The following is a 22,610-nucleotide window of genomic DNA, read 5'->3' on the forward strand; positions in this document are numbered from 1 at the left end:
TGGCAGTTATGGCGGTGCTATTGATCATTGTGCTGCTGTGTCCAAAGAAAACTTTGGTAGTTTGAATCGTTGCACTGTTGGAAATTCATTCTAAACCAGGTATACGCTTCTGCTTTCGATTAGGTTGTCCGCCAGCGTCGGAGAATTAGAGCACATGATTAAAGACTAAATTCCAGAACGTGCATGTTCCACACTAATATCTTGGCAAAAATAAGACAAAAGGCTATAACATCATTAAGTATATACCAGTGTCTAGTTCTCAATCAAAAGCTGAACCAAATTACTACATTTGTGGGCCCTCTTCTTGAGTTACTCTATCATCTTAGCCTTTAATCCATGGCGGCGGCCTCATAAGCCCTAGAAGCGGTATCTCCTTCATACATTGATGAATTTACTGATATAGATCGTCTCAGCACTCAGTTGCACTGACGCTAGCGTACTCGTCATGGCTAACTCCAGGAACAATACCAACACTTCACGGCTCTCTAACGCACTGGCGCTCATGCGCTTGCTTGACGGGGGGCACGCCATCTTCAAGATCAAGAGCGGCTGAAATGTGTGGTTGCGCATAAAGCATAACATAAAAAATCCCCTGCAAACGATAACGAATAATGCTGCGTGAACACTCGCTTTTCGGCGGCGGGGGGATGTTCGATAGAGTTCAACACGTGTATGTATTGGTTTTAACTAAAAGAGGCTGCCGAAAGCTACAATATCCATTATATTGCCTCGCATCCTAGAATTCAAATAGCTAGTAATATTAACTCTAGAAGATGAGGTTGCGTATCAAAGATTATCATTACATCGTGGTACAAAAATGACGGCAAAAAGAAAGTTCCAGAGTTAACTTTCATCTAGATGTTGAAAAGTTTGGTATCGTGTAAGGTCTGTTCATGCAAATAAACTAACAAAGGTAAAAGCTAATACACGATGCGATGAATATAAGTAAATTGCCTTCTGAAGAGCTCTTTTTTTCTTCTTTTCTAGAAACAAATCCTTCTCACGAGTCAAGCTTATCCAGTCGTTCGTCACTTATTATTTTCACATCCATCTAGAAGGTGTCGCCAGCAGTAAAAGAGATGTTAGCCTTCATCTAAATCATCCCAAATGAGATATTTAATCGCCAGCATAACCATGCCTGGTCCCGGCCCCGTTATATGGATCAACGGGTTCCCTGGAACTGGGAAATTGACGATAGCCAGAGAACTAGCTCACATCAAGATACTGAGCATTCTAATCGATAATCACAAGCTGATAGACCGTGTCCAAGCAAAGTTCCCTCGAGATCATCCCCAATACCAAATAGAGCGAAAACGTCGACGACAATGGGCGTTTGAGCACTTTGTCTTTGAGCCTACTCGACTATCAGAGACGGTCATATTCACAGGTAGACTCTCGAATTCTTTGGTTAATAAGAACATGTGGCTAATTTATCACAAAGATTTTCAGTCAGACAACGAGCTTGGCCAAAATACAGCACAAGAATACTGTGAAGCTGCCCAGAAAGCTGGTCGGCCTTTTATACCTGTATATCTATCGTGCGACGTTGAGGTCAATATTATGAGAGCTACTAGTACCGAACGCACCCAAGGAACTACAACAAAATTGACATGCCCTGACACAATAAGAGCTTTAAGGGCGAGATGCAAACTTTTTCAGTTTGGAAGTCCGTATGAACATTTTCATATCGATACAATAAACTTAACTCCAAGGGAAGCTGCGTTGATGATACGAACGCATATCGAGAAGTGCTTGTTGGCGGAGGAGGAAAAGTAAACTTCTCAAATGCAATTCTGACGATACCAATACAACTCCTTGCTTCAACCAAGAACGCTTCTATTCGATGCCCTGCTCAATCTCTGGATAGATATGATCATAAGATAGTTTGACTGAAGATCTCTTTTGGCTATCATCATCAATTTGGCCATCTTGAGCGCTGCTATTCACACTTTCGTGATAGTTTGCTTGTATCGAAGCAGCATCTTCACTTGACATCTGAAGCGCCAGACTTTCCAGACTTATTCGTCGACTCCATGGACATACTGATAGCCTGTGAAGCTTGTGGTCTAAGTTGCCGCATATTCGTAATATCTAGCCTGAAAAAATCTTCTCCGTTACATATCTCATGTATTTTGGTTGAAGATATGGCATGTTTCTACTTCGAGCAAGAGATTTTATAGAGTTCCCCCAGGGAGCTAGATATTCTCACTTAGCTTCTGCGATGGAATTTAAACTCCCGATCGAGCAGGATTGGGCAGCTAGGGCCCATCCAATATTCTCAGTAAACCTGATATATTTCCGTTTTCTTACATTGATTACACACCCATGAATAATGGTGCGGCGGAGTTGCGGAAGTCACAACGTGCCGCTGGACAACACCAGTGGCAATAAGTCGAAGGCTCACCGGTGATGCATTATCCCACATTATGTCGTGGTAATACGTGCTATTAGACCAGAGTACTAGATACAATATATATGATCTATGTCCTGATAGCGGAGATATGTTATCCCCGAGTTGAAACTCAAGTTGTCCTCGCCGGCAGCTGCCGAACGCGCCCCCTACCCCGGGAGATCCACTTCGGATCTCCATAAGCATCAAGCTATGTATTGCCAAATTGGGACTCCTCTTTGATAATATCAGTTCCTTTCTAAGATATGTCGGCATCCCACAAAATCGAGTCTTAAAAACTATAAAAGGGCTATCAACGCTCGATGGCATAGAACTTAGGATACTTAGAGCATTAGGATTATTAATTGCATCAAGATTAACATTTTATTACGTTTAAAAAATGCCTAAATACGGTGCAGAGATCTTGGGAGGCCTTTGGCTCCTAGGGTCTTATGTACAGGCCAAGGCTCAGTCGAACACTTTGACTCGCGATCTCTGGCTCTCCCCATCATCCACAGAGCCAGCCATAAACAACCCTTTCGTGGTACGCTTTGAAGTTGTCTTTCATGTACCCCCTCTATCCCACTATAGATATATCATCTGACAATTTTTAGGCATCAGGGCCTACTTATAATGTTTCTTCAAATCAAGTAGTCCGTGTAGAGTCGGCTGCTGGCGTCAATTCTCATTGGGTGGGCATTGGATTACAACTACTGAGGATCTACATTTCTTCTTAATCACATTCACCGATGTCGTAGGCGGTGGCGGTGCTAACGGCTGTCTCATTTACTCGTTTGAATCAGGTAGCTCCAGCTCGTCGTACGTATCGGAAACTCCAACTGCAATTGGCCAGGACCGCCTCAGAATCCAATTTGGAGAACAGTACAAGCTACAAAGCTTGACAGATGATAACGTATCTGCTATCAATGTCGTCGCAAATTTTACCAAGAGCAAGTTTAGCCTCAACACAACATTTCAACCTCGGGGCTCTCTCTTGTTCAATGGTGGTAGCGGAAGCTTCTTCTGGGGCTCAGACTTCAATCAAGGATGGGCCAGTCCTGCAGCTTATACGACTGGAATATTCACTATCAACGGAAAAGCTCACACCGTCGATTCAAAACGCTCAACAACATGGTATGACCGCCAATGGGGCGATCCAAATCCTACGAAAGGCTGGCACTGGATTCCGATTCAGCTCGACAATGGAATTCGCATCTCTACATGGGTTCTTCCTACAGATAATGGTTCAGCTATCAAGGCATTCGCCACAGCTCTGTATCCAAACGGTCGGCAGGAAGTGGTTAGCGTGAAACCTGACATAAAGCCTAACGACCCGTGGGTTTCTTCCAACACGAACCGCACCTGGTTTGGGTCTTTTGAAGTCTCATTTCTAGATGAGTGCTATAGTGTGATCAAGGCTGTATCACCAAATGTTACCACTCGCCACTTCGGAGAGGCTAACTTTGGGGCTGGATTTGCATTTTGCGACTCTTTTATGCTCTACTCTGGCACTTGGAAAGGAGAAAAGGTCAGTGGCTGGGGAGTTGTCGAGCAATGGCCAGCATCTTGAGCTATTCTTCAACATACGATTCGCCATATATACTCTCACTATACCACAAATAGAATAATAATATGTTTTAAACTTTATGCTATTGCATGCATTAAATCTTGGGCCGTAGATATTGAATATGCACAAAATAGGTAAATACTAATATTATGCGGTGTACCCCAAGACAGCATAGATTTGGAGCCAGATATGTACACTCGACAGGCAAAGGAGCTTCCGCCTAGCCAAAACGATGACTGCCACCACGATAGACCAAAAGCCCTTCCAAATATGACGAAGATAGTATTGACATTATATTCACGTCCAGAGGTATTCAGATCAGTAACAGATTACCCAAAAGTGGTAGCCAGTCTTTCGACAGAGAGAGAAAGTGCCTTGAAGCTCCAGGACGATATTGTAAAGGAGGCTGTTCAAATGATCATGGGCGACGTTGAAAATCTTTATTCTTCAAGTGTAAATACCTTGTGATTAATCCAAGGGCATTATCGCCCGCGAATTTTTCTAAATATACACGCCATAGAGACGAATGTTTTATCGCTGTTGAATATTGAGATACATTTTGCGCAAAAGAGATACGAAATAGAAAGAAAAAAAAATTATATAGCTTTCCGAGAAACAGTGAGAGAGCTGAATGAGGATCAGAAGACTCTCGTGGACTTCTCGCTGGAGAGCGATGAGAAATCCATCGCTTAGAGTTGAAAATCTGAGAAGAGTGTTCTTTCGATAAACAATGTGAAAATGGATAGAAGTTAGCTTTCTTATAAGGATCATAGAACAACATTTAAATTTGTTTACAGGATAGTACAGCTTTGTCTATATTCGACTGAATAAGATGCAACGTGTGATATAAGTCTATAGAGTGTAGAAGCTCACAATCAAATATACAATCCTGTGCTTCACGTGTACTAAATGTCTACCTATTTGAGCGCTCAGGAGAAATCGTCGTTGGAGGTCAATCAAGCGTGCGACTCTCAAATTGGGAAGCACATTCCAAGATACTTGCAATTTTTTAGTCACGCACTCAAGTTTTATCTGTCTTGGGCTTTTTGAGAGAGATCCCAATGTAGAGCTCTATCTGTTGTGGGAGCTTAATTTCGGTGGTTACATCCATCTCTTGGCAGCTGCCGTAGAGCATAAGGGGCTCGCTATAACCATATACTCATATCTCAAAGTCTAACCACCGCCTGTTTCTTCTGTGGAGGGTTTCATATTTTCCCATAGAATGAATCATAAATACATATACGGAATAAGAATAAGGCCAAAATAGATGCTAAAATCGCTGAGGGAAGTCATGATGTAGCTAATGTGGCTGGGATCACAGAGCAAGTTCCTGTAAATGGAGATTTGTTAATGGGTCCGATTAAGTTACATGTATGTTGTGATGAGCCCGGGAGGGCGAGTGTCAGTCGAGGTACTCCGTACATCAGAGAGAAATAACCTGCTCCCACACAATTCTTTCTGGCCTCATTCCTCTCCATCGCCGTCCTCATAGACTTGGAGGGGCGGAGGAGGATGCAAGTATTCGCAAGAGATGTCCTTGGTACAGCTGGAAACCCGGTAGCGGTGTTGTCAACCCACTGCGTATCGCTGTGGCGATTATTTGCCCCTCTGCAGCCACGCTAGTACTACGAACATGCGCCGTACTCCGCACTGGTGAGAGCATCGCCATCGTCAGCAGCGAGACCAAAGTACGCTGCGCCGGGATCAGGAGCACCGGCAGCCCATCCGTGGACAACGAATAAACGTGGGTGAAGCCCAGGATGAACAAGGACGTGTGCTGCAGCTTGCTGCAACTCGCTACACCACAGAACGGGAGCTGCAGTGGGTCTTTGCTGTCGTCCTGCTGCTGTCGTCCTGCTGCTGTACACAGACCCGCTATGACTACAGCAGCAGGAGGGATCGACGAGGAGCAACATGGCACCCAGGCATTTATGCTTTTGAGATATAAAGAAGGCGTCTTGCCATATCGTAAAGCACCCCTCTGAAAAACATAATTTTACTCTTATTCCACAAGACCGAACCTTTTTATTAGCTGCGCTCTGCATTTATTGTCCTCATGCAGTAATGGAGGCTGCGGGCAATACAGCTACCAGCATGTTTTACGCCACATTTATATTTCTTGTTCGCGCAAAAAAGTCCGGGGAGTTTGAAGATGAATTTGAAAGGCATCAGCTGAAGCTCGACACTCTTGAAATGCGCCTCGAGGTTGTAAGAACGATCATCGAAGAAATGCCTGAACGACAAAATATATCGTTGGCACTGATCTTTGACAATGCACATCGCATCTTTCTCAAAGCTCAGCAGGACGCTACCAACATAAGAGCCCATACAGCCACATCAATCAATAGAATGCAGTGGGTCATCTACAAGAGAGATCGCTGTGACAGGAGTATTGCAGATATCGATGTGGTAGTTGCTGGTCTGGAAGGGTTGGTCAGCAGTCGGCGCTAGGGGGGGTATAAGCATTTATTTAAAGAAGTTTGGTCTACTGCATTCATCAACATCACTCAGAATTGGGCATAAGAGGGTAGCGAGGCGTTTATAAGTGGCGGGCTAGAATTAAGGCACGCTGGGTACGATCGGCGTCAATGGTATTTCATTTCTTGAGAACTTAGGCTTCTGTCCAGCGCAGAGTCCTTTGCCGACTATATTTAAGATCCCGCCCGCCAGCCAGCCAGACAAAAGAGTGAGAGTGCTTCCCGTCCAGCACCCACCAAATCCAGCCCCGCAAACCCGTTCCCAGATCGCTGCACTGTGCCATTAAGGCCAGCCCATGCCTGCCCGGACTGTTAAAGCGCCGGGGGCCGCCGACAAAAGTATAGCGACAGCATATTACACCGTAGATTACTAGGGCCCAGATCGGATCATCCCTCAAACCAAGATGCAGTCCGCAGACCAGGTATGCAGAGGTTCATACCAGCCCTCGTACGTCTCAAGGTACCACAGCATGTGGTAGGGTAGGCAGAGGCCCCGTCTCGCCCAAGATGTCTGGGACCGCCATCAGGTTGATTTCTGCAAAGCCTCTTCGGAGAGGGAACCTGGTCGAGCCAACAGCAACAGCTCGGGGAACGGGTTTGTAATAGAAGCCAGAGAGAGAGTTCTCTGCCAGTGAAAGTAAAGGGGGGGTGGGTGGAGAGAACGAAGAGCGAAGAAGCAGCACGGCAAGGAGCATGGACTAGACATTTGAGGGGGAGTTGGTGATGCTTCTATGCCAGTCTTGGTGAGGCTTAGAAAAGCACATCATGTACAAAGTAGCTACATTATAAGAAACTGTGGCATGGTGCCGGCAGGGTGCCCTCTAGGCTTTCTATCACTGTACTGTTTCGGTATCACTGCAGAAGAGCGTGGCAGGTGCTAAGGCCATCCAACTTCACCATGTAGCTTCACCATGCAGCTCCAAGCTGGACCAGGATCTAGGAATGACGGGGACGAAAGCCCCGGACCCGGAGTAGGGTGAGCCTAGCAATTGGGGTAATTGCGGGTACCTCGAGAGCGCCGTACGCTCCGGTGGCCGTCAGGCTGTGAGGAATCCGCCGTCTTGCTGTTACGTAGGTACGTATGAGTACAGAATACAGGAACGTAACGTGAGTAGATCGCCCATTATGGTGCATATTGAAGTAGCGAGTACTGCCAAACGCTAAAAAGGCTATTTACCGTGTCTGTGCCATGCAAATTTTTATCAGGTACTAGCCCGGCAATACAATAAGAGCCCCGTACTCTTCGTACCTGTACGCCCCCTTCATTCATCCCCCACTGTGATTTGCCATGCCATGCATTGCCATATTTCGCAGTCATGGTACGGAGTAGTATAAAGAAAACGCTTTGCCGCATTGTAAATCGACTCTCTCAAAATATAGTTTACTTTTATACTCTCTAACAGAGTAAATCCTTATTAAATAAGCCCTATATTTTTAAAATATTCTACTCCGCACCCAAGAATGGAGGCTGTAGGTAATACGGCCAGCACATCTCACGCTATAATTCATGTCTTGGTCCGCGCAACAAAAAACGCCATAGAGTTTAACGACGAATTCGAAAGATATCAGCTAAAGCTCGACACTCTCAAAATACGCCTCGAGGCTGTGAGAAAGATTAACGATGCGAAAGTCATGCAAGACAGAGATAGAATATCCCTAGGACAAGAAAGATCACTGGCACAGATTATCGCCAATGTGCAACACGCCGTCTCCAAAGCTCATCACGACGCTACAAGAATAAGCAGATTGCAGTGGGTCATCTACAAGAGAGATTCCTGTTGCAGGAGCATCGCAGATATAGATACGCTAGTTGGTGATCTGGAGATGTTAGCCAGCAGTTGACGCCAGGAAGAGGTATAAACATTTATTTAGAGGCATCCATCAACATGACTGGAGTTGGGCATCAGAGGGTAGCGGGGCGTTCATAATTGGAGGATTAGAATATAGGTATACTAGGTATAATTGACCATTACAACAATGGTAATTTTTTCTTTCTCGAAGAATTCAGGCCTCTGTCCCAGTGATCTTTTTTTTTTTTTTTACTGAAATGGAAAATCCTTATGACTTTGCATGACTTCCAAAGGGAAACTTGTGATGTCCTCCTACGACTCCCTCTGGTTGACTGTTTGGATTGTCTCTGTGGTAGTATTTACTAGTCTAGGATGTATATGTATATATGCTTTCTCCCACTTTTACTAGTCCTACTTCTTTTCTCAAAGGAACTTGTTTGGAAGAGCGTCGCCCGAGCTTTCTCTGTAATCCTGCCTGTATGTATGTAGGATTGGTCTCAAGTGGAGATGGAACGATTCAAGGTTGTGCATCTGCAAGGGGAGTACTGCTATGAAAATCAGGATGCTTGATAGGGTTCTCCCAATTATAACGCCGCCCCTGGCTTCCAAATTCGTCCACCCCCCACCTCCTCCGTCCTCCTCCGTCTTCAAATTCCCATCTTTCCATCTGAAGTACTGTAGTGCCTTTCGCTTATACTTATTCTTTACAATAGAGTAAATATCTATTCATTGAACTCTATATTTATCTTTATATATATATGTATATATTCATTCGCATTGAGCAATGGAGGCTGTAGGCAACACAGCTAACACATCCCATGCCGTCTTTCATTTTTTGGTCCATGCGTAGAAAGCCAGAGAATTTGAAGATGAATTCGAAAGACACCGGCTAAGGCTTGACATTCTCCAAGTCCGCCTCTCTCGTCAGATCGAGGCTTTACAAACAATCAACAATATGAAAAGTGGCAATGACTGTGCAGCCATACGAGACAATGGAAAAATATTCAGCACATCGGAAATTGCAGAAAGAGAAGAAAGATCGTTGGCAGATATTCTCGACGCTGTTCAACATACCCTCTTCAAAGCTCAGCGGGAAGCTACAAAGATGAGGACCCATCTCGCTGCCCCCGGCACTACTGCTAGTAGTAGTAGCGGCGCTGGCAGCTGTGTCCCACTAGGCGAACAACCAGCACGGCTCCGAGCCCTGGCATTCCTTGACAAGCGCAGAGTACAGACAACAAAGGCAATCAACATAATGCAATGGGTGATTTACAAGAGGGATCAGTTTGATAGAAGCATCGCAGACATCGCTGCACTGATTGCTGATTTGGAGAAATTAGCCAGAAACCGACGCTAAGAGTCATGGGGGCATGAGCTTTTGTTGAAGGTATTAAGCATTCACCAGCATCACGAGGAATAGGGTATCAGAGAGTACATGTACCAAGGCATTTGGAAATAGGAGTTGGAATTGAGGCACAAACACGCACGCATAGCGACGGCGTTTTCATTTTGTAGTAAATTAAGCTATTGTATTGATATTCCTTCAGCGCGATATTTTTCCTGGGGTATACATACCGATCTTGCTTCCATATAGGTAGATAACTAAGGCATTGTAAGAGGTCAAGGCATTAGAGCGGGTTTAAAATGCTGTAAAATTTCCAAAAAGAATAATGTCACTTCACATTTTCGGCAATGTTGTCTAGCCAGCAATTGACGCTCAGGGACACGATGACGTAGGTAACTACAGCTGAGCCTCTGCGTTTGACAGATGGATAGGTATGCAACTGCAATTGGCTATTTCTAGCGGCGAAATTATTCGTTAAACAGACAAATACGCTCAAGACTTTTGGGTAAATCGAAAGAGCAATAAAGTAGCATTCAGGCAATAGTTATGTTTATAAGAGAGAAATGGTACTAATATTACGACTTGAGGAAATGGAGATGTGGCAATAAGAAAACTATTGGGAAAGTCATGTGTACGATACATAGCGAGTAGATGCTATTGATTTACTGGTATACCCAGGAATATTTATATCCACTTATTCTATGTACATTCTCTACTATTTGTATCGATCCGCACTTGATACCTGTATTTAGATCTGCTCCAATATATCTCTATCTGCACACTCTCTCAATGCCAACAGACGAAATGCGCATAAAGTTTCTACTCCAAAAAAGGGCGTACGTACCAATTTCGCCAGCCCTCAATGGCTCTCTTCAATACTCAATAACACGAATCTGTAAGAGCCTATACTACTAATATTCTCGAGGTACGGTACCTCCAGCTGGAAAATGGAGTTGGCAATTCTCTCCAAGAGCATACTCAGTAATAATTGGAGGAGTAAAAATACCAAAGCCCATGCATAGATGTATTTGATCTACAAGAATACACATCAAATCCAGCAGATGCCAGCGTTATAACAATCCAACATCCAGTATGTTCTTTTCTCCAAAATGATTTATTTGTTTTTTTACAAATCCAACCATGAAACACGTTGAAGTTTCCATATCCCTTCTTCCAATGCACAAACGTTAAGTAGCCCAAAATAAAACCGCTCCCATACCATACCCATGAAAAAATGAAATCACAAAAAAAATAAAAGGAAACTATTGGCTTAAGCAGGAGCCTTCCAGTACTTGGCAGGAGTAAATGGCATCTTTGTCACAACAGCGGACCTCTTTCGGCCTCGGACAACGACATCAACCTCAGTACCAGACTTGTGCTGACCATCCTTGATGTATCCCATGGCAATGTTCTTTCCAAGAGTCGGGCTGGGAACACCACTGGTAATCGTACCAATGGTTTCACCATCCTTCTGGATCTCCGCGCCCTCTCGAGCAGGCGCTCCCTGGACGACAAAGCCAACTCGTCGTCTCTGAACACCAGAGCCGCCCTTGGACTTGGGAGTAAGCTGAGGGAGAATAACTTCGGCACCGTGGAATCCACCTGCCTTGCGGCGCTCCGGAGAGATGATCCAGCTGAGACCTGCCTCAACGGGAGTGGTGGTGTCATCCAGATCGTGGCCGTAAAGGCACATGCCGGCCTCGAGACGGAGGGAGTCACGGGATCCGAGACCAGCCATCTGCAGACGCTCGGGGCCACCAGTCTTCATGAGGGACTCAACAGCCTTAACAGTGCTCTCGAAAGCAGGGTACAGCTTGCCGTTGAAGGAAATCTCGAAACCGTCCTCTCCGGTGTATCCGCCACGGCTGATCAGGACAGGGTGAGTCTTGCTGCCATCTGCAAGCTTGAGCTCAGCCTTGACAGTGTTTCCAAAGTAAAACTCCTTCAGGTTGATGTCAGTGGCGAGAACCTCGCTCAGAATCTCAGCCGCCTGAGGGCCCTGCAGGGCAATCAGTCCTGAGCCATCCAGCCTCGTCCACTGAACGTTGCCGCCAAACTTGCCCAGCTGCTCATCGATGTACTTGGTGTCCTTGTCGAGGCACGCTCCGTTAGTCACAACGTAAAACTCATCCTCGCCAATTCTAGTCACAATAGTGTCATCCACAATGCCTCCCGTGCCAGGCCACAGGAAAGTGGTCAGCTTGCCGCTCATAGGAGCAACGTTTCCCCACGCCGAGGGCGTCACCTTCTCCAAGAAAGCCACTGCGTCAGGTCCCTTGAAAATGTGCTGAACCATGTGGCTGACGTCAAAAATGGACGCGTGGTTCCGTGTAAAGTGGTGAGAGTCCGCCAGAGACAGGGATGAGTACTGGACGGGCATGGAGTATCCCGCAAAAGGCACCATCTTGGCACCATTGGCAACGTGGAAGTCGTACAGAGGCGTCTTCTTGAGCTCCTCTCCGCTGGAAGCATTGGAAGCACATCGGATGCTTCCAGCAGCCGTTAGCCGGCCAGCAGAGAGTGAGGTCTTGACGCGTGGCGTCGCCCTGGCAAGTCTGGTGAAGCTCTTCATGGTGATGCAATTGGCCGCTGAAAAATGAATATGAAGAAAAGAAGAAAGAAGAAAAATCAAGAGTGGAGATTGAGAGGAATATTGAAAGGAAGTGAAGAGATAGGAGAAAAGGAAAAGGCCAAATGCTAAAATCATCGGAGCGTTGAGCTTCGATCAGTATCAATTGGGTAATAGGCTTTGATTGTGATAGTGGGGCTAATTCGGGTAGCTGCGGATTGCAGCGCCAATGCAGATCCGCACTCCGATATCGAAGCAAAAACCTTCCATCTGGGGTTCGATAGTCGCTATAATGTTTAACCGAACAGCAAACTACACGCCGTGATAGAACGCTTGTTGCAGCTTTCTCACTCTTATTAATCGTAGCCAGAGTCATGCAGTTTTTCAAGAATTTTGCGTCTTTATTGTCATCATACACAGTCAGAGCCAGGGTCTAGCTAATTCCCCAGTTCGGCTCGGTAGGTACATAGTTATGCCAATTGCAAGCGATGCCCCAAGTGATACTGCATCTACAGAGGCATCCAAAAATAACAAATAACAAGAATAAAAGAACAAGTCGAGCTCCTCCCCAGTTCTAGGTGTATACAGTCGCTTCTGCCGCCAAGACGGACTCAATAAAAAAATCAGCAGGTCCGGTCAATAGTGATTGCCCATCCATTAGTTCGATTCAAAACTGTACTTTAGCCAGCCTCCCAAAGCGCGCAGACTTTCCCATCGAATATTCTCATCGTCTGATGCCATGAGCTCCATGATCCGTCTCTTCAGGCCGATTTTCTCTAGTTGTGATCGCTTCTCGGGGACCTCCTTTACAAGGCAACCGATATCGTTGCATGCAATAGCCAAAACTTGCTTGTCGTTATCCCAGGGCTTTTGCATAATTTCAGCCAGCTTGCGAGGAACCTCGCCGTTCTGATACTCGAGGATTTTTCTTGCGTTCTCTGCCCAAAAGATGGTGCTGCGGTGAGGTGGTGACCAGCGGAGATGGCCAGACTGGACTTCAGCCACGTACTCGTCAAACGTTGTCTTTGTCTTGGTGTATTCGTCGAGCAGCTCTTTCAGGCTTTGAAGATCCTCAAGCAAGTCAGGGTCGGTGAGATGACGGCCACTGAGATTCTCCAGCAGCGCAGGCAGACGGGCGAGAACGGCAGTAGGGAGGAGCGTCTTCTGGTTCTTCTCGAGCAGATTGTATAGAGTAGACAGAATCAATCGAGTTGTCTTTTCCTTGGGCGATAGTCGCAGAAGGTGAGTGTACAAAAGGATAATATCGTATTCGCTATTGTCATAGTCAATGAAAAATTCCAAAACGTGGACAACTCAGATCCAGGCGGATAAATCGCAAGATACTTACTCATTCAGCTCATCTCCAATCTCCTCTGATTCAAAGCTCAGCTGCCACAAGACCATGAGAACGTGGTATAGAAGCTGCAGACCAACGCCTCCGCTCAATGAGCCCTCAAAGCCGCGCACGCTAGCAGTGCCGCTCCAGAGACTGGCTGATGAGTCGCCCCCATTGCCAACACCGGCAGCAGCTCGGAGGATGCTGACGAGTGGTGCAACGGTCTCACTGTGCTGCTTCCAGAAGTGTACCCGGGGAACGTGTCCGAAAAGCAAGGACGAGTACTCTTGCACAGCAAAATCCTGTAAGCCAGCATCGGAGCTCTGAGACAGGCCGGACAGGTAGGTAAAGATTAGGGGAAGCGAGAGGACGGTGGCTCTAGAATCATCTTGTGCCAGAGCCATGAGATTCGACAAAGCGTGTGCGGTAAGCAGCGGAATTGGATCTTCGTTGGAGTGTGCGCGAAACAGTGGTAAGAAATGCTGGTATGGCTCAGGCGACTTTAAGAGTGCCTTGGCGAGCGTCGGTACGGCTATTTGCGACCACGTAATCCGTCAGTGGTAGCTCTAAAGATGGAAAGGAAAAGAATAATAAATGATAAGAAGTGTATCAACAATTAAGAAAATTATGTTGGGGCGAAGTAGCATGTACACGGCTGTGTTGATGCTACTTATTGACAATCGAACACTATTTGTTGCCCCGTGGAGTCGAGAGTTTGACTTACCGTCAAGCAGATCGGCCAGCAGAACCAATATATACTGGACGAGGTTGGCATTCTTTCCTGCCTTCTCCAACACGCTGGGACTGCCATTGCCACCGACAAACAGCAGTCGATATCCGTCGAGGTCTGCCGTCACAATCTCCTTCCTCTGCTCTGGCTTCTTCACCTTGTCGACGGCGCGGATCTTGGCATATTGGTCTTCCGTGAGGCTGCCCGCTCTGACGGCGCCGTCCCAGGGGATCGGGCGCTGGCGAATATTGCTCTGCAGCGAGGCCAGGTAGGTCGGTGGATCGAGAGACATGGCGGCGATGTATGCTCGGGGATGCGATGGATGCGAGATGACGATGGAGCAAGGCTGCGACGCGCGGAATACAGGATGAGCGATGAGGAGAATATTAAATAATAGAGCGATGCAGAGAAACTAAGAGAGGTAGAAGAGAGAAGGACAAAGTCAATTGAAGAGGCGATAGCAGCCCACCAGCATCCAGCAGGCTGAGCGAGGCTGAAGATGCAAAATTAGGTGAAGCTGGAGATGAAGAGTGTCACTGTATGGCAGCTCTGCTCTGCAGTGGAAGCTCCCATGATGTTTGCACCCCACCTTTTTTGGGCATAGTTTATCCGGCGTTCGGCCATAGATCAGGGACCCGTAGCAGCTCCAAGCCGCAGCTTCTCAGCTTGGTATGCTGGACAAGCCACCCCACCAGCCACTTTTCCAAGCTGAGGGGCACATTTACAGCATCATGATAATTCACTTCTCTAATCACAACCATGGATACTAATTCCGCGTTCAGATACTTGCTCATCAATTGATAGCAGGCATCAAAAATATGGAAAATAAAATTATGAATAATAGTTACTAGAAAAGCCCACTTGCGGCAAACTGAAGCCGATTGATGTGCCATCTTTCCTATATGCTTCTCCCGGAGCACTTTGTAGGCTCCGAGATGCTCTTTAGAAACGGCCACCCTACACTCTTAATTGAAAGCGCAAGTAAGAAGAAACCTTCCCAATCAACTTACATGTAAATCTCTATAGCGCAGGTTCGCTTTCTTCTTACTTATAGCACTATATATCTGCCTACTAGTAGCAGAACTACTGGTAGTATCTTCTATCAACTGCATTACGCACATTCTCATACACGCATGCAGTTATGCAGTCTAGAACCGCACCGGCGGACGAGGCGGTCGGCATGCAGCTGCTGCCATGGATTAAACCACGAAATTGTGGGAAACCAGAGTGATCGATCCATCATCTCAGTCGCAACTCGGGTCAGGCGGACCAAGGTCAGCCCAGCCCTGGTCCCAGGTTCGCTTCGCCTTTCCAGCCCATCAGAGGCTGCCAATTCGTGCAGCGGCCCAATGAGGAAGTTTGACGGAAGCCGACAGACTGCCAGCTCATCCATCGCCTCGGGGCATCTGCCTCTCCGTACAACTTACTTATGAGCTAAGCTATCTAGGCACAGAGCAGCAGCTTACAGTATATTGACTCACTCGTATTTACTTGGCAAACGGCCACCCTTTGGAGTGTCTGGCTTGGCTACTCCTCCATGTACCCTGTAAGAAAAAATTGTCTTCCCTCTTCCTTCTTTGTGACCGCCTTATCAGCTGTTGAGGCAACAGTCAGACACCAACACTAGCAGCAGAGACTCAGAAGTCAGATTTCGGTCCGAGCGGCCCTTGCTGCATCTTGCATCTCTTCCCAGTTCTAGTCAGGGGCGCAAAAGTCTTCTTTTTCCTTTGTTCTCTTGGAGTGGAACTTGTTTTGCCTCCCACAGACGGGCCACCAGCTAGAGCGCATTAGCCTCGCTCACGCTCTCCAACTCACATTTTGCCTGTATTTTCCCATGTCAGGTACCCTCCCACCCTAAGGTAGCACTGCTAGCACAGAGTAGTCGAGTTGCCCGCAGCTGAATGTACCATTCAACTGCCCGCCCGCACTTTTTTCTGCTTCACCGCGGCTTGCGGCCCGTTTGAACGGTGCCTGTCAGAAGCGGAAAAGGTGTGAGAGTGACATGCCCGTAGCTCGTAAATGCGGCCAAACTCTTGTGTACCCAGCTCATACTGTAACAACAACTAAGGATAACAGCTAGAATAAAAGGTGTGGTGGGTATGTGCCACAAGTACCTCATCCAGACTGCATGACGATATTGGTCCAAGTCGCGGGCCTTTGTCGAGTCGGTCAAAATAGAGGGGCTGGGCTGGGATTGCAGCGTGGTGTGGGTGTAAGTGGGAGGAGGTTGGGGATTGTCAACTTTTACAGCCGATAAAAGTCATTGTGCAGCGCCGAGACCGCCAGCTGCAGCTCCCATTCTTCTTTCTCCCAGGTCTCCCTTTTGACTTTGGTCTTATGCAAGGTTGATAAAAAAAAAAAAAAGAACGCCATCGTCAGTGTAACGGCGCCTCTTTTTTATCTTCTTCATCGCCGCGCGGATCAACGCCTCTATCTCAGAGAACACCGCCATTACAAGGGCCAATTCACTGGGTCGATCTCACCCATTGCTTGTGACTGTCCCGACTTTTTCACATTCCATCGGATTCTTTTTCTCATTCTCTGAGACACGCGAATCGCTTCTTCTCCAGCTCAAATTCGCTTTTGGGGAGCGACTCCGCGCTTCACCATGCGCTCCCTCATCGCGCTGCTGGCTTCGGCAGCCATTGTGTCTGCCGGCCCATTTCCCAGAGACGACCAGAGTGACTTGGGCTATGCATTTCTCTTCCAGCGCGATGGCTGCGACGGCACGCCCTGCGGCTCAGACAGCCAGTACTGCTGCGACAGCACTGAATTGTGCACCACGCTCAGCGGAAACGTAGCGACCTGCCTGGGAGGATACGGCGCATACACGAGCACTTGGACCGAGACGAGGACCTTCACCACCACCTACTACACCCACTGGGCGCCTGTGCCAACGCCCACCGCCGGCGTCAATTGCGTGCCGCAAGACTCTCAACAGGCGGCTTGCGGCCCCATTTGCTGCGCCGGATGGCAGACCTGCGCTTATCAGGGCCAGTGCTCGGCTAAGCCTGGCTACGCTGAGCCCACGCCGGTGGTTATCATCACTGACGGCCACACCACGACCCAATACTCTGCTCCTTATCGAGTCACCGGAACTACGACCATTACTAGCGTTCAGACTGGCACTAATACGGGGGCATCTTCAACCGCCACCGGTGATGGAGAGGCCATTGGCGCTGGCAGCAAAACCACCAACGGCAACGGCCTCAGCGGTGGTGCCATTGCCGGTATTGTGATTGGAACTGTCGTCGGAGTGGCCCTGCTGCTGCTTCTCTGCTTCTGCTGCATCGCGCGCGGTCTCTGGGCTGCTATTTTCGGCAAAAAACGATCCAACGACAGCAGCGTCCGCGAAGAGGAAATCGTCGAGGAGCGCTACTCCAAGGGCGGCAGCGCTTCAGCTTACTCTCGTCGTGATCGCCATGGCGGCTGGTTTGGCGGCAGCAGCCGTCCGGCCACGTCTACCGTCGTCACGGATCGTCGTGAGAAGAGGAAGAGCAGCAGTGGAGGTTGCTGGAAGTGGCTTGGAATTGGAGCCGTGGCTGCGACTCTCTTCACGCTGCTTAACCTTAAGAAGGATAAGCGGCCAAACTCTCGCAAGGCGCCTTCGCGGTACAGCAATTCTTACTACAGCTATTCCGACTATACTCAAAGCAACAGTACGTTTACTTGCAATTTTCTTTGTGAATATGAAACATTTTTGCTAATCTTTTTTTTGTTTTAGCTGCCAGCTCCAGTACCGGTCAACATAGATCGCAGCAGAGATCGCGCAGTCGCCGCAGCAGATCCAGTCGGGGCGGACGATCACCATCACAGCGATACTCCAAGCGGCCATAGTCTTGCCGCTCTTCTGGCTGCGACGTTTTGTACATGAGCCTCACGACGCCTATTAGTATTAATGTTGTTGCTTCATGAGAGCATGGTCGGCTTTTCTTCGACGTGAACATATTCATTAGGCAAACGACTATACACTTTGGAATTAGGCCTTCCATTTTTTTATGCCCCTAATTATTCTTCCCTCCTTTCCTTATCTACAATGGTCATATATATGGCGTTTGCGGCGCAGGAAGGCGACATGTTATGTGCATCCCTATGCTCATGAATATTTGTCGGTTTTCTTTTGCTATTTTATGAGTTTTGCTTTTTTACGTGGATTATGCTTTGGCATGAAGGCATGAGAGACATGAAAGAAATGAATGAGACAAGAAAAAAAATCTGGTGGAAAGAGTGATGATGAAGCATGATGGGTACATACTATGAAAGACAAAGATGAAATGAATATAAGATGACCTCTGACACTCAAACTTGCTGTGTGCTCGATTTTGATGTGCATGTAATAATGTATGAAAATAGCCAAAATAAAAATTGAAAGGGAAATAAAATAAACATTCAACTGTGCAAAATGTGATTGTGGCTTCTTTCAAGTGAGATGCAAGAATATGTGACTTCATTTCTATCATTAGGGCTGACTCGAAATTTCATCAGCGTGAAACATCAGTGCCATGGTTCATCTGCTATATTCACTCTTTTCGAGGACTGTATTTTTTTCCCCAAACCCAAGGACAATTTTTCATTCCCAGTTCATAAGTGCGGCATAGGTCGCATATGCATGTTATGGTAGAACTACAGTGAAGAGAGATTAAGAAAAGAAGTGGTCATCGCTTTCACTTTACTTTTAATTTTTTTGTTTTAAAAAAAAGTAGCCCCGTGCTACGTGACATGCAATGATGAACCTTCGCCACTCCGGAGTCCCAGAAACGCAAAAGAAACAAAGATCCTTGTTTGGTACACTTAGGCCTCCTCCACGACGTTGCCCTTCTCGGAGACGTACAGACCGTCCAAGAACTAGATTGAGTAAAAGTTAGCATTAATCCAAGCTGAAGATTTGAAATGAGAGTGCAGTATTCAGCGTGAACAGAAAATATTTTCCATTCACCCGTAGCAGCCCCAAAATGAGGTAAAGTAGTAAAAATCCTTACCTTTCTGATATCCTTGTTGCGCACCCGGCAGATCTGCTGGATATCTGCGGCGCTCTGGGAGACGTTCTCGAGTGAGTTACCGCTCAGGATAAGCTCGTCCTTCTGGGCCTTGGAGATCTCGACATCGACACCCTCGTGCATGGTAACTCGTCGGACAATCTTCTCTCCAATGAAGTTTCGGATCTCGACCTCGAACAGACCAGACTCCTTGTTCTTCTCCAGGTTGACGTTGATGGGGAAATGGGCATAGACGTATCGCATCTTGTACTTGAAGCCCTTGGTGACACCGGTGATCAGGTTCTCGATGATGGATCGGACGGTGCGGAGGGTGGCAACATTTTTACGGTTGCCGTGGTGGATCTCGATAGAGATGGTGTTCTTCTTGGGGTGACCGAAGTTGACAGCCAAGTGACCGAGGTTCTTGGTGAGCTTGCCTATAAGCCTCCAATGTTAGAATTTTCGCTTTCCTGCGGAGTCGTCGAATCTGCCGTTCAAGTGTTTGTCTTGAAGAGCGATTGGCGGATGGTGTTTCGTACCTCGGGGACCCTCAACAGTGACGATACGGGTCTTGATGCTGACCTTGACTATTCGCAGAAAAAATTCCATGTCAGCTTCATGATCCTTGAAAGTGCAAATTTTCCGATCGATTTATCCAGATTTCCCGTCCCTTTCCATGGTGGCCGTTGATTCCCATTGCCATATGCACATCTCCCAAGAGATCGTGAATATATCCCACCTCTTTCTTTCCCAGCCCAGCAAAGACACAATTCCTCCGGCGCAATCGATCGGATCTGCAATTCAAATGAAATCGAAAAAAGAAGACTTACCGCCCTCTGGAATTTCCAGAATCTCCTGGGAGTGAATGTACCTCATGGCTGCGGTGACTTGGGGATTGTCGGGGCGTTGAGGGTATCTGGAGTCGTCCGTCCGCGGTCACGAATTGTTTGGCGAAATCGTGTGGGCAGGAAAAGTTCTAGGGCTCGCTCCACGTGAGTGCAAAGTCTTGTGCAGCCGAATTTGAGCCGTTGTGGGTGCCAAAAGTGGAGGCCGGCGAAGAAGCGACGAAGCGTGACACGGCACGTGATGCTTAAACATCCAGAAGCTAAGGAATTTGCTGACTTAGCAATGGCCCAGCTCGCATCATGACAGGCTCAGCCACAGCCAATACCAAGGCATGTGGTGGATGTACTGTAAATGCACGGGAATAAATGAGGCAGCAAGCCTGATGAATAGCGTTCTTCTCCCGGCCCAAGGTAATCATGCAGAGCCAAAAATGAAAGCAAAATATTTTGAGTTTGATGATGAAGAAGAAATCAAATAAGCATCAGACAGTGCTTCACTCTTAATCATGTATGGTTCACTTTCATCTTTGATCAAGTCTCTCCCCTTGCGCTTTTCGGGTACAATATACACATCGGCCTCCGCCACCACGCTATAAACACAGCCGTACTCTGTACCTCCCCGCCTGTATGACTTCCCCAGCGAGCTCTCCACCAAAGCTCTGTCCTCCTGCGAAAGACCAGCCAACATCGTCCCCCACTAGCCATAAACGTACGTCAGCGCCGCCTCGTAACCTCAACGCGACAACGTTTGACGCAGCGGCGCACTTTATTCTTTTGCGACTTTGTCTGTTCCTAAGTTCAATTGCGTATTGAGAGCCGAACTGCTTGGCCTTCGACTTGCGTCCTAATCCCCCTCCACCGAATCCGGATCCGAACAGCGAGACATATACGGCGTATCGACAACAACAAGAATAGGGTGCGAGAGAAGAAGACGAAGACGAAGACGAAGACGAAGAAGGAGAGGTCATTAGAGAAGAGAGACTTTTGCATACAGGCGCATATAATACATAGAGGAACAACACATTTCCCTCGCCACCATGTCGTACTTCTTCTCAACCCCCGTCGATATCGACATCGTCCTCGACGAGCCGGATGATCGCACCATGGTCGATGTCAAGCTCGACAAGAACCGCCGCGAAAAGGCGCCCCTGTACATGGACGGCGAGTCGGTCAAGGGCGCCGTCACCGTGCGGCCCAAGGACGGCAAACGCCTCGAGCACACGGGCATCAAGGTCCAGTTCATCGGCACGATAGGTACGCAACTAGACCACTATGACCAGGAGCAGAGCAGCATCTTCCGCCGCCGCCGCTCATCATCTTCTTCCTACTACTACTCCTCTTCCTCCTCCTCCTCCTCCTTTGTCTCGGGCGCCCTCGGCCTCCTGACCCCCCAATGGACCCTGCCCTCCATCCGCTTGGGCCTGCAGCAGCGCCAACAGGTTACTGACGGGCTGGTAGAAATGTTCTTTGACCGCGGCAACCACTACGAGTTCCTCTCGCTGAACCAGGAGCTCGCCGCGCCGGGGGAGCTGCAGCACCCACAGACCTTTGAATTCAACTTCAAGAACGTCGAGAAGCAGTACGAGTCGTACAACGGCATCAACGTCAAGCTGCGCTACTTTGTCCGCGTCACAGTCTCGCGCCGCATGGCCGACGTGATCCGCGAAAAGGACATTTGGGTCTACAGCTACCGCATCCCCCCGGAGATGAACAGCAGCATCAAGATGGACGTCGGCATCGAGGACTGCCTGCACATCGAGTTCGAGTACAGCAAGAGCAAGTACCACCTTAAGGATGTCATCGTTGGGCGCATCTACTTCTTGCTGGTCCGGCTCAAGATTAAGCACATGGAGCTATCCATTATCAGGAGAGAAACAACCGGCGCGGCTCCGAACCAGTATAATGAGAGCGAGACCCTAGTGCGGTTTGAGATTATGGATGGCTCTCCCTCAAGAGGAGAAACGATTCCCATTCGACTGTTCCTCGGAGGCTTTGACCTGACACCGACCTTCCGTGACGTCAACAAGAAGTTTTCCACACGATACTACCTCAGTCTCGTCCTTATTGACGAAGGTAAGCCTTTATCCCCTTCAGTAATATGTTTCATCTTCATTGTGCTAACAAGATTCCCTCTACATTAGATGCCCGACGGTATTTTAAGCAGTCAGAAATCATCCTCTACCGCCAAGCCCCTGATGCCCCCCAAATCCAAGGCGCAGGCATCCAAAGCCTACCCCCTCCCGCTGAAAACAAAATCGCCCCTGCTGCGGCTCAGGCATGAAGATGAAAATCTAGAAAATAAAAGTGCTCATGCTTTATGCTCCAAAGCAGATATATACGAGCCTCTCTTCTCTTCTCCTCCTTTGAGCCTTTTCAATGCAGCGGCAGCACATTCTTCAACTATTCCATTTTTTTGTTTTCTATTATTTTCTAGCATAGGGGAAGGGTTTTTAAACTAGCGGCGTTACGGAAGATAGTAGTAATGTTATTGTTTCACGGAAGTGTGTTGTCGTAGATGATATATATATGTATATGTATATACAATGATCACCTTGATCCAAAAAGAATCGAAGCACAAGGATGAAG

The 22,610-nt window shown here is 47.6% G+C and overlaps 10 protein-coding genes across 10 annotated transcripts; 6 read left to right on the forward strand and 4 right to left on the reverse strand.

The window, feature by feature from the left end:
• Positions 1-1,134: 1,134 nt before the first annotated feature.
• GGI43DRAFT_431071 (uncharacterized protein) lies at positions 1,135-3,959 on the forward strand (the record flags this gene model as incomplete). Its single annotated transcript, XM_083209370.1, has 3 exons — positions 1,135-1,387; positions 1,442-1,510; positions 3,148-3,959. 3 exons carry the CDS (start codon positions 1,135-1,137, stop codon positions 3,957-3,959), a joined length of 1,134 nt encoding a protein of 377 aa, XP_083063907.1.
• Positions 3,960-6,020: 2,061 nt separating this feature from the next.
• On the forward strand, positions 6,021-6,407 carry GGI43DRAFT_380283 (uncharacterized protein; the record flags this gene model as incomplete). Its single annotated transcript, XM_083202959.1, has 1 exon — positions 6,021-6,407. One exon carries the CDS (start codon positions 6,021-6,023, stop codon positions 6,405-6,407), a length of 387 nt encoding a protein of 128 aa, XP_083063908.1.
• Positions 6,408-7,718: 1,311 nt separating this feature from the next.
• GGI43DRAFT_395597 (uncharacterized protein) lies at positions 7,719-8,417 on the forward strand. The gene has a single exon (XM_083204883.1). The coding sequence runs from the start codon at positions 7,895-7,897 to the stop codon at positions 8,273-8,275; it is 381 nt and encodes a 126-aa protein (XP_083063909.1). The 5' UTR covers positions 7,719-7,894; the 3' UTR covers positions 8,276-8,417.
• Positions 8,418-9,018: 601 nt separating this feature from the next.
• GGI43DRAFT_395598 (uncharacterized protein) lies at positions 9,019-9,765 on the forward strand. Its single transcript, XM_083204884.1, has one exon. The coding sequence runs from the start codon at positions 9,179-9,181 to the stop codon at positions 9,578-9,580; it is 402 nt and encodes a 133-aa protein (XP_083063910.1). The 5' UTR covers positions 9,019-9,178; the 3' UTR covers positions 9,581-9,765.
• Positions 9,766-10,299: 534 nt separating this feature from the next.
• On the reverse strand, positions 10,300-12,349 carry GGI43DRAFT_395599 (glycine decarboxylase subunit T). The gene has a single exon (XM_083204885.1). It carries the CDS (start codon positions 12,273-12,275, stop codon positions 10,839-10,841), a length of 1,437 nt encoding a protein of 478 aa, XP_083063911.1. The 5' UTR covers positions 12,276-12,349; the 3' UTR covers positions 10,300-10,838.
• A 168-nt stretch (positions 12,350-12,517) lies between these two features.
• Positions 12,518-14,748, reverse strand: GGI43DRAFT_395600 (H(+)-transporting V1 sector ATPase subunit H). Its single transcript, XM_083204886.1, has 3 exons — positions 14,198-14,748; positions 13,486-14,005; positions 12,518-13,410 (listed from the first exon to the last, which is right to left on the reverse strand). Exons 1-3 carry the CDS (start codon positions 14,493-14,495, stop codon positions 12,795-12,797), a joined length of 1,434 nt encoding a protein of 477 aa, XP_083063912.1. The 5' UTR covers positions 14,496-14,748; the 3' UTR covers positions 12,518-12,794.
• A 1,499-nt stretch (positions 14,749-16,247) lies between these two features.
• Positions 16,248-18,199, forward strand: GGI43DRAFT_239022 (uncharacterized protein). The gene is made up of 2 exons (XM_083200657.1): positions 16,248-17,862; positions 17,928-18,199. Exons 1-2 carry the CDS (start codon positions 16,812-16,814, stop codon positions 18,038-18,040), a joined length of 1,164 nt encoding a protein of 387 aa, XP_083063913.1. The 5' UTR covers positions 16,248-16,811; the 3' UTR covers positions 18,041-18,199.
• GGI43DRAFT_238950 (uncharacterized protein) lies at positions 18,200-18,795 on the reverse strand. The gene has a single exon (XM_083200655.1). The coding sequence runs from the start codon at positions 18,661-18,663 to the stop codon at positions 18,358-18,360; it is 306 nt and encodes a 101-aa protein (XP_083063914.1). The 5' UTR covers positions 18,664-18,795; the 3' UTR covers positions 18,200-18,357.
• A 33-nt stretch (positions 18,796-18,828) lies between these two features.
• On the reverse strand, positions 18,829-20,247 carry GGI43DRAFT_238938 (60S ribosomal protein uL6). The gene is made up of 4 exons (XM_083200654.1): positions 20,010-20,247; positions 19,719-19,766; positions 19,183-19,616; positions 18,829-19,048 (listed from the first exon to the last, which is right to left on the reverse strand). Exons 1-4 carry the CDS (start codon positions 20,053-20,055, stop codon positions 18,995-18,997), a joined length of 582 nt encoding a protein of 193 aa, XP_083063915.1. The 5' UTR covers positions 20,056-20,247; the 3' UTR covers positions 18,829-18,994.
• A 640-nt stretch (positions 20,248-20,887) lies between these two features.
• On the forward strand, positions 20,888-22,591 carry GGI43DRAFT_238953 (retromer subunit PEP8). The gene is made up of 2 exons (XM_083200656.1): positions 20,888-22,097; positions 22,166-22,591. The coding sequence occupies exons 1-2, from the start codon at positions 21,062-21,064 to the stop codon at positions 22,303-22,305; spliced, it is 1,176 nt and encodes a 391-aa protein (XP_083063916.1). The 5' UTR covers positions 20,888-21,061; the 3' UTR covers positions 22,306-22,591.
• The last annotated feature ends 19 nt before the right edge of the window (positions 22,592-22,610 follow it).

Source organism: Trichoderma evansii (assembly GCF_050947405.1).
Source record: "Trichoderma evansii strain SZMC 28006 chromosome Unknown GGI43scaffold_3, whole genome shotgun sequence".
Taxonomy (NCBI): domain Eukaryota; kingdom Fungi; phylum Ascomycota; class Sordariomycetes; order Hypocreales; family Hypocreaceae; genus Trichoderma; species Trichoderma evansii.